We start from the raw sequence: 16,049 nt of genomic DNA, 5'->3' as shown, positions 1-16,049 counted from the left end.
CGGGGAAAAAATTAATTCTGTTTTCAATTTACAATTGACTACATTAAATATGACGCGAAAAATCTGAAAATGAAGACTGTTGTAGAATGTTGAGCTTGTGAAGCTCTTCATTGCAGAGTTTTCCGCGTCTTCCTAACTTAACCCGTTCTGTAGTTATCCCCCTTTAAACTTTTAAAGTACCCTAATTTGCATGGAGCTCTATAGAGTGATCAACCCAAACTTAGGGATCCATTTTAAACCTAAATAAATTTTTTTTTAGCTTAATGCTACCCATAATGGCTACGGCCAAAAAAAATTTGTCGCGTTATGACGAAAATTGGATTTTTGTGAACGCCGAGAAAAAACTCCTTTCTCCGTAAGGTTCTCTCGCGCGTTCCCAAACTTTAGCTAGGTACTGTACATATAAATTTCTCCCGCTTAGGTTCATTTAAAAAATAAATAAAATGGACCATTGTCAGGGATCTTCCCCTGGGCTGCCATATTGGTTGATTTTACTCAAGTTCTTATTTCACGATTTTAGAATGTTGCTCTTGCAGTCTTGCTCAACAACATACGTCGCCGATTTAAATGACAACCAACATTTTTTCTGTCTGATTATTTGATTTCAAGTTTTGTTAGATGTAGTAAACATTGACTTAATACGGGGGTTTCGTAAAGCCACGCAGTGAATGTGGATCTGTTTATCTCGATATCCTCCTTCATCCGAGACTTTGTTTGCTAATGCCGCGACTGCATGTCAAACTCTTAATTTCATATCATGTCAGTCTACCGTTATCAACATTTTGAAGCGTTTACATGCTGTTTGCGTAATTGCGTGTTCACTTTCCTTACGACAGGATTTACACATAGCGTCATTGATGACCTTTATGTATAGAATCAGATAACGTCCTTCAGCCCCATGGAAACCTGACGTACCAATTATATCTGCAATTTTATTGAAGCCTACATTGTAAAATTTTTATATAAAATTGGTGCTCTTTTAAGTGAATCCACCAGTGATTCCACTGCCATCGTCATTCTTGGAATCTTAAATTTTCAATTTTCATTAAGAATGAAAGCTGTTGTCATTATTTTGACGTTAAACTTTTGCTTTTTGACAATATTGGCAGGCAAATTACCCAAAGTGTTGACGGAAGATGACATCAACAATAAACAAGTTTTTTTCGACAGGGAAGCGCCGTCTGCCCGAGGTAGGTCTACCTTCAGTGTAATCTTTTCCTTACCATTAACTTAATCAAATTCTATCATATATAGCGTGTGGTGGTAGTTACAATACCGCAACTGGAAGCTTCTCGTCTCCAAACTATCCAAACCCATACGGCTTTAACGAGAACTGCCAGTACACAATCCAGGTGGGGTTCAACGATCGCGTAGTGTTGCAATTTGCTTATTTCAATACAGAATCTAATTTCGATTATGTCACGGTAAGATCTCGTACATATAACGTTGAAGGGAGATCGCGGTGAATACTGAAAATGAACATGTTGAAAAAGGTTTATGATGGACCAACAACCGCCTCGCCCGTTTTGCTTCGTCTCAGTGGGGGCCCATATTCCGCTTATCCAGATGTTGTTTCATCAGGTTCTAGTTGCCTTGTGGTTCACATCTCTGATTATTCGACCAGTTACAACGGCTGGCAAGCCAATTATTACTCTACCCCCATTACAACGACTACAACTGCAGCTCCGGTTCAGAGTATTGTTAAATGTTTTATTTTGTTTTTGTTTTTAATGAAGCAGATGATTCATTATTTTCAATTTTTTCATCTAATGAAGATTGCCCGCCATATTTCCAAGGTGACACAACTATTCCTTGCTGGAACTTGAATGGCAAATGTTACTGTTTCTCTAACCGCTATCAAGTATACACATTTTGCTTCACATCAAAACCGCTTCTAAAAAACTTTTAGATAAACTTGCATCCTTCCGATTAGGATTTCACCTGGGCTCAGGCGGATGGAATTTGCAGGGGAGGAAACATGACCTTGATTAGTCTTGAAACTAAAGAAGAAGATGAGATAATCTACAATCATTTTCGAGCTACGCCAGGTGTGCATTATTGACCTCGTTTTATTCATTAAAATATTGAATTATGCAACATTTTCTATTAGATTTGAATATTAACTATCCTTATTGGACATCGGGGAGTTATAACAATGGGTGGAAATGGGCCGCTACTGGTCAGTCGTTTACTTACACAAATTGGCAAACAGGACAACCCGATGGCAATCCACCTGCAGGATATTGCGCCTATGTTAATTTCGGTGTTAGTAACTTTAATAGTGGATATTGGCTTGACTATACCTGCACTTCCATGTTCAGATTGATCTGCGAATCATTTTGAATTTTCACATCCTTTACAAACGAATAATATTAAAGCAATTGGAAACATAATTTCATAAGCTATTTAAAAATAGCTTAAAAAATGTTGGATACAATTGAGTATTTGGAAATAAATTGATCAAATGTTAATAAGTTTTTCCAATGGTTTATGCGAATTTTTCCCCGTCATTGGCATCAGAGTTTTACAATCGTGAGTAGCAGCAATTGTTCAAACAATCTTCGACGCATATATTTTATAGTGTGAAAAGTTAATATCTTCGTGGTAATCAGCTAGAAAAATGAATTAACATTATTATTTTTGGGGGGGTTTTGCGTATACTGTAAGCGAGTTAGGTTTTTTCGTTCACACGGCGTTCACACCACCCTTTAATCAACTCTAATTTTGCTAAAATTTTGAACATAAGCTCGTCTTATAATTACTTTTTCCCTGTCTTAACGCCGTAGTCGGAATCATGCTTCGTGAAATATAAATAAATACATTAATATATAAATGGTACAAAAAAATTATTTTGGAGGTACGGCGTACGAGTATACCCTTAGATTTGTTTTAAATAGATAAATCAAAGTACTAAATTGGGACATAAACGAACCTATAAATATCTATCTATACGCCGTGTTCATTTTATTTTAATATTGCGGAAATGAAACACCCCAAACATGGGATGTTATTTTTTTTTTTAAATCATGAATTTGATTGGGTTGGGCGAAAAGCAAAAAATGGCTCGTCCCGGATCGCCTCACGGGAAATACCAAATAAACTGACACGGGTTATGGCCCGGGTAAATATCGGCTAGACGCACGTCACTAGCGGACCCGATGAAATGTCCCGGTGCCCGTCCCGTAAAAATAATACCTCAGTGGGTTCTAATTTTTTTCAACCCGGGCAGTGGCCCGGGATTTCATATCCCGGGTTACAGCCCGGGATTACCGCCGGGGTTACCGTACCGTTATAGCCCTATAGGTAGCTAGTAGCCGGTGTCGGGGCAGCCAGTGTCGCGGAAGTAGCCAGTGTCCGTTTCCCAGTACGCTTAACTTTTTTTAAAATCCCTATGTAGCAGTCTAACATCCTGCGTTGCCATTTCATTTGTGTCCAAAATGGCCAATCAGCGTACAGCATCTTTAAAACGCTGTACGCGGATTGGGCCATTTTTTACACAAATGAGATGAAACATGGACTGCTCTATAAAGAGCATTTTATTCCATAACGATTTGGATGAGCCTATTGGCGTCAATCCGCGAAATGGTCGCCACACGTATCGGTCGTTTTCACCTGGAATTCACACAAACGTAAAAAAATTCAACATCGATAATTCGATATTTATCAATATAAAGAAGTATATTTTGTCAGGATTCCATGGAAAACGATGCAACATTTTGAAGAGGAGAAAAATTCGAGACAAATGGAGCGTTTACCAATCTGGCGGGTAGTACTGACAAATAATTCGTTGAACACAACTTCAATTATTGGATCGCGTACAAAATGAAGGTGTACGAATTATACATGGAAAAATAAGGTCCCACGCGATAACATTCAGAAACAGATATAGACTAACTAAGAGTCTAGTATAAAAAGAAATTTTTCAAGCTGCAAATTTTCCGAGGAATATATGTGTGCCGTCATGACATTGGAGTTTTTGTGGGGGGGGGGGGATTTAGATCAAATCGAAATGTAAAATATTTGTGTTTATCTCTGGCTTCAAGTACCATATTATGAAAGTGGAATGTTCGTAATTAAAAGAAGTAAGAGAATAAAGAACTCCTACATTTGATTTACTCTCTGTTTCAACTTGTGCAACTCTTCAGCAATAGCGTTCGGCAAGTCATTGCCAAATTGTTCGCTAAAATATTTCTCTAAGTCGAGCACTTCGTCTTGCCAAAAGTTCTTTGGCAAGGAGAACAACTCTTCCCAATTGACTTGTTCCTTTAATCCATTCGTATCAATTGAACCTTGTTTGGGAATTAACCCAATTGGGCTGGATTCAGCGACATCGGCTCCATCACACCGCTTCAGAACCCAATCAAGCACTCTGGAATTTTCACCGAATCCAGGCCACAAGAAAGAACCCTATTTGAAAAAGCGTGATTTTAGCGGAGAAAAATGTAAAAATAAAACAGGAGGTAACACGTAAACGCACGCAGAAAGTACAAGAATATTGAGACTTACATCGGTGCTTCGTCGGAACCAATTAACGTGGAAGATTTTGGGAAGTTTTCGACCAGGCTTTTCCATACTCAGCCAATGACCCAAGTAATTACCAGCGTTATACCCGAAAAATGGACGCATAGCGAAAGGATCATGCATAATTGATCGTCCCTGTAATTTTCAGCAATTTTTAACAGTTAAAGAAATATTTCTATTTAAGGATAAGTATGAAGGACAAAAATTGAAACGGACTTTGTGTTCAGCTGCAGCGGTGGCTTCCGAACTGACAGAGGCGCCAACGAAAACTCCGTGTTTCCAATTTAGAGCTTCGTAAACCAACGGTACACCTCTCGGGCGGCGACCTCCAAACAAAATTGCATCTATTGGTACTCCTTCGGGGCTTTCCCACAGAGGGTCAATGATTGGGCACTGACTGGCTGGTGCGCAAAATCTATAAAAAGCAAACAGTTAAACTTGCATCCAGATAATTTTACTTGCGTTCGGGAAATTTACCTGGAATTCGGATGGGCTGCCGGTTTTCCCGAGCTCTTGGTCCAGTTAGCGTCTCCCAACCAACTTGTTATATCAACACCAGTAACTTCTTTCTCCAAACCTTCCCAGAAAATTCCTCCATCACTCGTCCTAAAAAGTGAAGATAAAACAAAACATGATGAACAATGCAATGCAAAACATTAAGAACAAAATAAATAAATAGAAAGTTATTTTGTACTTTGCAACGTTCGTAAAAATCGTATTTTTTTGAATGGTGAGCATAGCCTATAATGACACAATGATATTATCTTTAATTAAATGTGCTCTAAACGTATAAAAAATAGTTATAGCATGCATTAGGATTGGTCGCATAGTTGGTTCCAGGCGCAACACCAAAAAATCCATTTTCCGGATTGATGGCTCGCAAACGTCCTTCTTTGTCGAAATGCATCCATGCAATGTCATCACCAACACATTCAACTTTATAGCCTACACATTACATCAATTTTTAAGAGTTGTTAGAAAGTTTAACAACACTATGCTTTTCAAAATCACTTAGCGCAGATTTTTTAAAAGGGATGCAGGTACAAAATTTAATTAGGAAATCAACTCAAAACTAACCTGGTAAAGTTGGGGTTAACATTGCAAGATTAGTTTTGCCACAGGCACTAGGAAATGCAGCTGCGATGTACTTCTTTTGGCCTTGTGGATTGGTTATTCCTAAAATCTAGGAAATTAAACAAATAATTGGTAAAATAGGATATTAAAAATTTAACGATGTAATATTATTAAAATGCTTACAAGCATGTGTTCGGCAAGCCATCCTTCTCTTTTGGCTATTACTGAACCAATTCTAAGAGCGAAACATTTTTTTCCTAAAAGAGAATTGCCACCGTAGCCACTGCCGAATGATAAAATTTCACTGGTTTCGGGGCACCTAAAAAAATGGTATTTATGAATAGTGCTTTCATCACTGGAATCATTCAATGATAATATATACTGAATAATGATGGTTTGATCCGGATTGCACGGCCAGCTGTTTATCAGAGGTCTAGTCATTGGCAGTGGGCTACCAACAGAGTGTAGACAGCGGACAAAATCTCCTTCTCCCAATGTTTCAAGCACTTGCTGGCCCATTCTAGTCATAACGCGCATGGAAGCAACCACATAAGGAGAATCTGTTAATTCAATTCCAATCTTCGATAACGGTGACCCGACCGGACCCATACTGAACGGAACGACGTACATTGTGCGACCTAAATTCAGCGATATATTTTAATTAACAATTGATTTTTGATTCGACCGAATAAGACGTGACTCGTGAGAGACATGTCCACGCAAGTAGACAGACTTGTTTCTAACCTTTCATGCAGTTGGGGAAACGCTCTTGAATGGCTTTGGGAAGATCATCAGGAGACATCCAATTTCCAAGTTGTCCGGCAACGCCGTCCATACGGTTCGGGATGGCATCGCTACGTTTAGTAGTTACAACAAATGTTCTGCTCTCAACTCTAGCTACATCGGCGGGATCGGTGCGAGTCAACCAACTAAAATACACAATTTAGATATAAAGTATAAATTTTACAAGAATTAATAAATAATAAAAAGGAGGAAATAATCAGTCCCGATTGGAAAACATCACGCAAAAACCCCCAAAAAAACCATCTTACCAGTTTTCCATCTTTGGCAATGATTCAATCATGCCCTGTTGCTGCATTTGTTGGATCAGCGATCTATTTTCTTGCTCTGATCCATTGCAAATGTGAACTTGACTGGGTTGGCAGAGTTTGACGCAATCCTCCACAAAACTGCGAACCTATAAATAAATGTGTTTAAAGAAGTTAACAATTCAGGACTATTCTAATAATCAGACACATTTTATTTTTTAGAATGATATTTTTACTTTGCTTGGTAGAGACTTCGCTTCCGCAGTTTCAAGGATGCTCAGCGAACGATTGAACGTTGCCGATGGAAGACGACATCCTTTGGTTTGGGACGTCACGAAATTCGAACTGCGAACCAAAAAAAGAAATTAATTTTCCAATTAGGGAGAGGGTGGACCTGAATAGGTAAGCCAAGAAACAGGCCAGAACAAGAGCATGACATCCATCGGAAAAATTGGAGTCAATCTTACCAAGGAGCATAATTTGGTGTAAGAGACATTTTTTTTTGTTTTAAATCACTGCTTTTAGTGCTATTTGTTGTTGCACTTTTTGCTACCGCTGAAATATTTGCGAACGTTTTGGATAGTAGACAGTCTCTGTCTTCTGTCATACTATGTGTGAGCGCTTTTATACTCTAGACCTCACCTACAGCTTTCCAGCGAAAGCACGAGAGAGGCGAGCCCCTTTCTACGATTGGTCGGCAACTCACGCGGAGATAACCTTGGGAGATCACAAACAACCAGAAAATAATAGTTGTTTACGTTCCCAATTGAATTAGGCCGTCACAAATGAAATGACGTACGAAAATGCGAATGAGTTTGTCACTCTCTTCCGGAGACTCCGGTAAGCTAATCATTTGATTCCGTTGACTGAATCTATTTTTCATTGTAAATTAAACCTGCATTATTCAATTAGCAATTTGTATTATTCTCCCAAAAAAATCGTGCAGCATTGCTCTCGTCATTGACACACACTATTAAATGTATACAGACGCATTGATACGAAATGGGTTCAGGTTAAGCCAATAAGTGGAGCATTCAACTTCCACATATTTCGTAGTCGACCCGTGCAGACAGAGCCGATACAAACAACACAGAAAAACACTTCGATTGCGAAATTGTTGAACAAAACAAGAAACAGCAGTCTAAACATGATTTCAAGTAGTAAGTCTAAAGCAAGTAAACACGTCAACAACACGTGAACGTGAACGTAAATCGCGTCACGTCCCATCACTAGAAAATAGAAAAACAAAATCCAAAAGTTTATGCAAGTAGAATTTGCAAGTGATGTGTGGTATGACAATATGCAGACTAAAGGTTTCCTGGAAGTCCGTCCAATCGTCATGCATGTCTACAATGTGTTGTTCTTTTTTTTTTTTTGTGTTTTCTAGTTAAAGTTTTTGCAGGTAAAATAAGGAACAAAAAAAAATCGTTCGACCTGTTTGCCTTGTAATTCCTCCCCCCCCCCCCCACACACACACACACAAAAAAAATGTAGTTTAATTAAGTACGAGAGACAATTTTCGTGACTTTCACCTACGACTATAAAAAGTGTTTTCCCGTATTTGAGTCCAAATGCGCTTTAATGGATTAACCGGACAAGCTTGAAGATTGCTGTGGAAAATTTTCATTTATGGAATCATTAGACGTAAGATTCGCTGGCTTTCTCATCTACAATTTTGATCTCGTGAAGAAAGCAAAACATGCTATGATCACGCTGTGTTATGTAAGTCGAAAAATGATGCGGCGATTCTGATGCTCACCCGACCCCCCCCCCCCCTCCATCCACTTAAAAAAAAAACTCGAACACCCAAAAGCAGCTGAACCCTAGGACCTTCCCTCAATTCTACTTATGGCCGGTATCCGTCTCTTGTTGACTTCAAAACAAAGACGTAAACAACCAGTGGAGAAAAACAAATTTCGCAACGATGAAGGTCTACCAAGGAGAGCCGATAGCGACTACGTGACCGCGGTAAACATTTTTTAAACATACGTACTATGAATATCAATGAAACAGGGAGAGCCGAAAAAAGCAACGTTCGATACAAAATGAGTAGCACATCTTTACAAGGTTTCTCGTTGTGTGGGGGGTTTTTGTTTTTCAATCAAGCAACAGGTCCTTCCAGTTCAAATTTAGCGCTAAATGTTTTGGTACAGTAAAGGAATCGGCTACGGCAGATTTGATACAACATTTCTTATTTCCCAAGAATTATGCCCTTTTGAACAGAAAAGTTTGATCGAAGAATCAAGAATTGTAAGGATTCTGTTGGGAAAGAGAACGCTTAAGGCACTGATCGCAGTAATTCCTTGCCTTGGATTGTTGTTCGTGAGCCAAGGACATCAGGGAAGGAAAAAACAGCAGACAGCTGTGACGTAATGAATGGTCACCATATGCAGCCATAGCTACAGTAATACAGTATGCTACTGAAGTCGATAACGCATGGTATCACTTATCAAATCGACCAAACTGTAGACCGAAACCAACAAGAAATGGAGCAAGTACCGAGGTTTAAATTATTCAGCCTTTCTCAATATAACGGAATAATTGGCCTTCATTACTAGCCCGTAGACTCATTTTTTTTTCAAGGGCTCCGCAACTAAAATTGTATTCAAAATAAAAGAAAAACAATATTTCCACTTGAGCTGATAAGGAGAAGATAAGGGGAAGAAAAAAGGGGGAAGAGTTGAGTGTGAAAAGCCGTTTCCTGGATTCTTCAGTCCCTCGCCTTTGAATTTGGCCTGTAAGAAAAAAAGAAAGCCTAGCCTACCCCAAAATTAAAAAAAAAAAAAAAATTTTGCTTAAAATAAGGAAATAGTACTGTACATTTCAATTGCTAACCCCTTGATTTTTTTAAAAGCCAAAAAAATTCTGACAAAAATAAAAGAATAAATTCATATGAAAAAAAAAATCCCCTTTAAGGACAGTATAATCTAATTCATTTCTCTGTCAGTTTGTCTATTTCAGTTGCAATGGTGCATGGTTTCTTAGCCACTTTTGGTCTACGTGACAAATTTATAGTTGCCGTGGGGCGTGGGCGGGGAAAAAATCTTTTTCCTTAAGGTTAAACAAAAATTCCCTTCTTTTACGAAAGATCGGCAAATTATAGCACAACAAGTAAACATATGAACGGGAAAATATCTTTACTGCAGGATAATTTGGCATTAAATATTAATACAAGTTAGCTACAAGATTACAAGACGATGAAAAAATTAACAAATTCAAACGACAGCTAGCTACCATAAAAAACGAAACGAAGAATAGCAGCTCAATCGAAGCCAAAAATATAATATCAAACTTCCGCAACCAGAAACCTCAAAAAGAAATTATGCCGAATAATTGCAGTAGATAATATTTGTAGGTTTCACAGAAGTATTCAAGGTAGAATCGAAATCTTACCGTTTAATTAATGCTAACAGCAACCTCGACATTCCAGCTTTTGAAGAGTATTGATTAACAAAAGAAATGATCTACAAAATTAGTAGCAAATTACTAGTAAACGTGACTGAGATACAACAACGTGATTCTAATGGACAACAGCTACCACAAAAACCGCCGAACTACTTAATTAAACTCTGAAAGTCTGAATATTAGAATGGACATTGGATTTTGGATTGTCGATCGATTGTATAGCCTTCAAGGCTTTCAACAGCTGTTTGGGAACGGAATTTGACATATTTACATTGGTTGCCTTTTTCTCCACTAGATGACGGCTGTTCCACAACAAAGAAAAACCAAAACATTATTATTGTTTTCAGCGTTTTCAGTCCTCAGTGTTGGGTTCGACTGAACGGAAATTACGTTTCAACAATATTGCAAAGTTCTTAATCTTAAGATGCTTGATTTAGAAGTAATCCCTGAGAGATCGTTGGGTTGCGAACATTGGGAGTTTATATTAGGTAAGGTTTAGAGGAAAAAATTCTCTGAGATTAGTAATCGTTTTTGGTTCTTGAATTGCAAAATATTCGTTATGCCATTGAGTGTACACAAGCATACGGAATCGCACAGTATACTTATATTGGTTTGTGTACTTTTCAATCTTCATTATAGGAATGCAGTTTTCTCAAGCAGTTTGCATCTGCATGTCTCAGGTAGCAGTTATGAAGAGAGTCCAAGTAATATATAATGAGAATGTAAGTAAAATCTTTTAGCATACACACACAAACTTCGTGAACATACATGTTATTTGCTGTATAGGACCCTTTGGCTTCTGACCTTATTTTAAGTCTTACTTTGGATGGAATTCGCCTTTTATTTGATTCAGTTTCACAGCGCCTAAAAGTGATTGAGATTTTTGCCATGAATCTCATCAAACTGAAATACTGGTAATAGTAAAAATATTTTAAAATTTAGACAAGATTAGGAGAAATAATCATGCCCTATTTTGATATAGTGGCCTGGTTTTCAATTCAACTGATGTTATCCCAACCATAGATCAAATAGATCATTCTTTTGGAGCTACACACCCTGGAATATATGATCCTGAGAAAAGAATCTTTACTCTAAATTTCCGTGGCCTATCTTTTACCTTTCCAGTTGAACAGGCTAGCGAACCGAGATACGTTCGAGGACTTGGATCGCTTCAATTCACCAACGGCGCGTCTCCTATAGCAACAAAGATGTTCATTTTCAGTGGAAACAGCTTGGTTGACAGCAAACCACCTTCGCTACCGATATCCTGCTTTTTTTCTCATCCTTATCTGCAATGGCTCGAAGTTATTCGTCATAATGGATGTACATCTGGTATCAAGCTCTCCATTATTTGTGAAGGTTCGGCTCAAACATTGATAAATTTAGAAACTAACTTTCAAATCAATGTAATTTTGCGTTTTAGGTCCATCTCAAGTATTGGAACCTAGACGACATGCCTGTGTCCAGGAATTATTTTTTGGAGCTTCTGCCGAAGATGTGCTTACGCTGTTGGGAGCTCCATCTCGCGTGTTTTATAAAGTAAAATGTGCAAATATATGTACATGCACTTTATAAATTTAATTCTTATCGTCGATGGTAGGACGAAGACAAAATGAGGATTCACAGTCCACAGGCGCATCGTCGAGCTCCAGCTTCTTTTTCGGATTATTTTTACAACTACTTCACTCTTGGATTAGTATACTTAAAATTATTCTAGATTTCATTTTTAAAAGTTTCATTACAAATTTCCCGTTTTAAAAAAGGATGCTTTATTCGATGGGAAATATCACAAGTTGAAGAAGTTCGTACTGCATACGAATTATCCAGGACATTACAATTTCAATATGTAAGTGAAACATTTTGCAGTGAATGCGTGGGAGCTGGTCAATGCTTAATTATTTTTTTTTAAAATTCTCTCTCAATTAGGTATCACCGATGTGAGTTTAAGCTCCAGTTGCCGACCAAGGCCACTTCCGTCGATAATTCGAGATTGGTCGATTTATCGCCGACATTTATCACTGTTGGTTTTCAATTCACATATATGTTCTTGCGTGAAACCAATGTCATAAATTATTTACGAATGTAGGTATCTGCTTATTCACGTTGGGATGAAGTTTGCGAGAAAGTGCAGCCTAGTTCACGTCCGATTGTTTTACATCGATCGTCATCGACGAATACAACAAACCCCTTCGGTTCTACGTTCTGCTACGGGGTTGAGGATATTATTTTCGAGGTGAATAACGATTTTTAGATTCCTAAAATACTGAAAGCTTTTAATGAATTTCTCTTTTTGAATGTAAGGTGATGCCAAATAACCTTATAGCATCTGTAACGCTTTACGCATCCGATGATATCTCGCATGAATTACAATCGTAAAAGGATATTAGTCCTATAATTGGAAAATTTTATTACCAATATAATATAAACAGGATTTTTGTATTTGCCCAGGAAACAGACTGACGCCATGAATTGATCTTAAGTGCGCATCTCTTTCGTGATTGTATGTTGTTTGAACGCAAAATAATGTAATAAAACACACTAAACATTAAGCACCAATTACTTTTCCAATGTTAATGTCTTATTCAAACATTCATATAGCTAGTTTGGAGTTTGGACTAGCCTATAAGACAATCAGTTATTGTGATGGCTGTGCGTTATGAGTTCAGGAGTAAAAAAAAAGAAGTTTGAATTGATTGTTCTGATAAAAGAGTAAATTGTAACAGTGTATATTGAAATATGTGTAGCACCCTTGTAAAATTTCGAAACATAGGGTAAAAGGTCTTTGCATGCCTCCATTTTTCACGATAACTCAGAAGTCAGAACGTTTGATTTATCGCATCATCAATCTAAAAAAATAAAATAAAATAAAATAACTTATATCATGAAACTAAATGCGTCTGGTTATTCTAGAATACCACGATGATGAATAAAGAATTAACGGTACAGAAAATAAAGGTCCAAGATAGGCTACATGTATAAACGAAATAACGTGCGCTCAATAAAAATGAAGTTGTTGAATAACAATACGACTGCTAAATATTTACTATTAACACAAATGCTATAATTAATAAACTGTTCTGTAATGTTGCCAACTATCCTATACATTCATCGCGGAAATATTTTCTACAATTTGGTGACGTAGGCTAATAAGTATGGGTTATGTCGATTTGAGGACAAACCTGACTACAATGACAATAAATTACTCGTACCCTCGTAAACTTCCCGTTTACGCCCAAAAAAGAATCTGAACATATAAAGTTGCAGAAGTGAATGATAAGCTAAATAATCACTCACTTTTACTAACATCAATTTTTGTTCATGGTTAAATTCTATTTCCGTATTCTATTTTCTGGATTGTCAGGGAAAAAATATTGGAAACATGTTAAAAAAGTCGAATAGAATAGGGCAGGCACACTTTACCTCTACGACAATGCGCTGGCATAACAGACCTTCTAAAATGACTCATTTTATCTTGATTATATCGCTTTATCTTTACACGACAGATACGAAATAGATGCCCTATTGCTGTAGTTTGTTTACAGTGCGTTGTGTGCTATTACGAAAAGTTCCGTTGCTGTGTACGATTGATGCTGATCCTTGAGCAACAATATTATCAAGCAATCAGATCGCACACAAGGTGTTATACTGATTCACACAGTAGTTATATCACAGTAAAATAACATTTCATATGCAAGTTTATTCAAAAGGGAGAAGAGTTCAATCAACTGCCAGGAAAAATCAAGATATTGGCTGTTACAGAATCTCTATATGAGCAAAGAAACATACACAAACAGCAATAAGGAAGTGGTAAATTTAGTAGCTTAGGTATATTAGCTGAAACTTATACGCGGGTGTTGAGGACCATTTGAAGAAAATGTTCATATCCGATAGTAATGACACCGTCTTGATCGGTATCGAATTGACGAAACGCTGAAGTCAAGTTCTGTCATTGAAAACAATATAGATATATGAAAAAATGATACTTTCATTTAAATCATAGATATGTAAAAATCTTTCTTACATGTAAAACGATGCAACACTGAATGAAATCATCAAAATATATCGTTCCTTTTCCCATACGATCGAATTTTCGAAGCAACATATGATGAGTTCCGTCTTGCAAACGATAGCCGAAACCTATATTAACACAAAAGAACACTTAGTATATTTAAAAATTGTCAGCCAACTTTAATGACAAACTACTTGTAAGTGCTGTTCTTAGTTCATTGCCATCAATGTTCCCCGAATTATCTCTGTCAAAACTTCTAAAGCAAGTTTGCCAATCAGTGACATACTTCCAGATTGCTCCAAAATCTTCAAAGGAAATAGTTCCTCTTTGTTGACGATCAAACATACCTGTAGTAGTGCACAATTCAAAACGGAACATTAGTACAAAGGGATACAAAATTATCATTAATGCCTCTCATACAGCTGTCAAACACATACCAATCATAAGTCTAACAGTTTCCGAGTTAAATGGAGCCCATGTTCCATTGGATAGAGCTGATTGCAGCTCTTCGGCAGTTATTGCTCCACTTCTATCTTTGTCAACTCTAAAAATTTCAATAAATATATTTTAGTTGTAATTTTCTCCCTGAATTTAACCCACAACAAAATTGTTTAACCTTTGAAACACCTGCCAAAGAAAATCACGATTTGGAGCAGCTGGAACCGCACCCGGCCCTTGATAGTGCTGATAAGCCATTGTGTAGACTAAACGCGACTAAACGTTTATAAATAGAATTCACTCAAGTACAATACGTTTTTTAAACTGCCCGATACCAAAGGGTGTTATTAATAAGTAAAGGGATTTTTTTGTAGTGGCCAACAGTCAACTTAATTCACTGAGTTGCACTGAATCAACTTGATGTCTCAATCATTGATGACTCAACACTCAACAGTCAATCCAAGTCCAAAGTCGAAACCCATGAGCCATGACTGCTGTAAAATAAAGACAGGAGTCTTGGACGATAATCGACGATCCGTATGTTTAGGGCTGTGGCCCGGGACGTTTTTAGCGGGTTTTTTTTCAATGGGTTTTTTAGATGGGTTTTTCTTCTTCCGCGGGTCGGAGCGGGTTGGGCCAACTGAGTGAACGGGTTTGGCCCGGGCCAACCCATGGGTCAAAAAATTTTTACCGGTCGGGTAACGGCCCGGGTAAAAAATCGGGTCAAACACACTTTTTTTTTTACAAACTTAAAAAAATTCCCTAAATTTCTTAATTATCTTCTTCTTCTAACAGTGACACGTCAATTCTGTCTTCTGAACACCCCTGAACGCCCTTTTCTACCACTTATCCTACTTTTCATGCTACGAAATTATCGTAGAGCATTTGGCGGCAATATTTTGAGGCCGCAGGCATAGAGAATAACGAGCTTCTCTATGTGACTACTAGATGGCGCCACCGCTCGGGTTGGCCCGCGGTACCGGGAGTTCAACCCGTCGCCCGCCCCGTTAAAAAAAATGCCTCGATGGGTCGAGTCGGGTTGGGTTTTTTTTCGTTCAGCCCGGGCGGTGGCCCGGGTTTTCATCGCCCGGGCCACAGCCCTATATGTTGGCTCTATAATTTTTTTGTGGGTAAATCAGATTTTACAAAAAAAAAAAAATAGTTATTGGCTTGCTAAATGTTTCTATTACTGATAATTAATATAACGAGAAATTTAAGTATTTGTTCAGAAGAATTTGAAAAAGGGAGAAACGCCGGTGCCATCTAGGTGCCAAACATACTGAAAACCAGTTTACGCGATCGATTAGTTTATCACGATTGATCGCTTATTTTTTTCTGATCAAGAGGAAGCGGTTGACCTAAAGACCACTAATTATAAAGACCCGTGGTCTTTATCTATGACATCACACCAATTTTTCAATTTATAGAGCGTGATCGAGATCGAATCGATAATCAAATGCTAAAAAAAAAGTACGCTAAAAAATCGAGTACGCTACAGTTCGAGTCCATCCGCTATCAATCGAGTACACCACAAGTCCACAAGTTATAAACAA

The 16,049-nt window shown here is 37.7% G+C and overlaps 4 protein-coding genes across 5 annotated transcripts; 2 read left to right on the top strand and 2 right to left on the bottom strand.

Annotated features, from left to right (window-relative positions):
• Positions 1–883: 883 nt before the first annotated feature.
• On the top strand, positions 884–2,471 carry LOC124191298 (CUB and sushi domain-containing protein 1-like). The gene is made up of 6 exons (XM_046584448.1): positions 884–1,190; positions 1,255–1,424; positions 1,494–1,695; positions 1,776–1,861; positions 1,934–2,048; positions 2,111–2,471. The coding sequence occupies exons 1-6, from the start codon at positions 1,052–1,054 to the stop codon at positions 2,341–2,343; spliced, it is 945 nt and encodes a 314-aa protein (XP_046440404.1). The 5' UTR covers positions 884–1,051; the 3' UTR covers positions 2,344–2,471.
• Positions 2,472–3,659: 1,188 nt separating this feature from the next.
• Positions 3,660–10,308, bottom strand: LOC124191296 (phosphoenolpyruvate carboxykinase, cytosolic [GTP]-like). 2 transcript variants are annotated; one of them, XM_046584445.1, is made up of 14 exons: positions 7,444–7,534; positions 7,112–7,361; positions 6,881–6,989; positions 6,648–6,793; positions 6,340–6,524; positions 5,978–6,233; positions 5,779–5,914; positions 5,599–5,704; positions 5,333–5,466; positions 5,216–5,262; positions 4,999–5,127; positions 4,738–4,936; positions 4,507–4,656; positions 3,660–4,407 (listed from the first exon to the last, which is right to left on the bottom strand). In XM_046584445.1, exons 2-14 carry the CDS (start codon positions 7,249–7,251, stop codon positions 4,102–4,104), a joined length of 2,043 nt encoding a protein of 680 aa, XP_046440401.1. In that variant the 5' UTR covers positions 7,252–7,361; positions 7,444–7,534; the 3' UTR covers positions 3,660–4,101. The 2 variants fall into 2 exon arrangements, with proteins under 2 accessions (XP_046440401.1, XP_046440400.1); XM_046584444.1 differs by lacking the exons at positions 7,112–7,361; positions 7,444–7,534 and adding an exon at positions 10,038–10,308.
• Positions 10,309–10,375: 67 nt separating this feature from the next.
• On the top strand, positions 10,376–12,598 carry LOC124191297 (PHAF1 protein CG7083-like). Its single transcript, XM_046584447.1, has 11 exons — positions 10,376–10,537; positions 10,689–10,771; positions 10,836–10,963; positions 11,032–11,408; positions 11,473–11,588; positions 11,650–11,745; positions 11,813–11,895; positions 11,976–12,069; positions 12,136–12,282; positions 12,351–12,421; positions 12,498–12,598. Exons 1-11 carry the CDS (start codon positions 10,474–10,476, stop codon positions 12,520–12,522), a joined length of 1,284 nt encoding a protein of 427 aa, XP_046440403.1. The 5' UTR covers positions 10,376–10,473; the 3' UTR covers positions 12,523–12,598.
• A 1,128-nt stretch (positions 12,599–13,726) lies between these two features.
• LOC124191299 (programmed cell death protein 6-like) lies at positions 13,727–15,030 on the bottom strand. The gene is made up of 5 exons (XM_046584449.1): positions 14,675–15,030; positions 14,496–14,602; positions 14,253–14,405; positions 14,071–14,186; positions 13,727–13,992 (listed from the first exon to the last, which is right to left on the bottom strand). Exons 1-5 carry the CDS (start codon positions 14,752–14,754, stop codon positions 13,891–13,893), a joined length of 558 nt encoding a protein of 185 aa, XP_046440405.1. The 5' UTR covers positions 14,755–15,030; the 3' UTR covers positions 13,727–13,890.
• Positions 15,031–16,049: the final 1,019 nt, after the last annotated feature.

This window comes from Daphnia pulex, chromosome 3, assembly GCF_021134715.1.
Source record: "Daphnia pulex isolate KAP4 chromosome 3, ASM2113471v1".
In the NCBI taxonomy this organism is placed as follows: Eukaryota; Metazoa; Arthropoda; class Branchiopoda; order Diplostraca; family Daphniidae; genus Daphnia; species Daphnia pulex.
The sequence above is the reverse complement of the archived record's forward strand: the minus strand, read 5'-3'. Positions and strand labels throughout refer to the sequence as shown.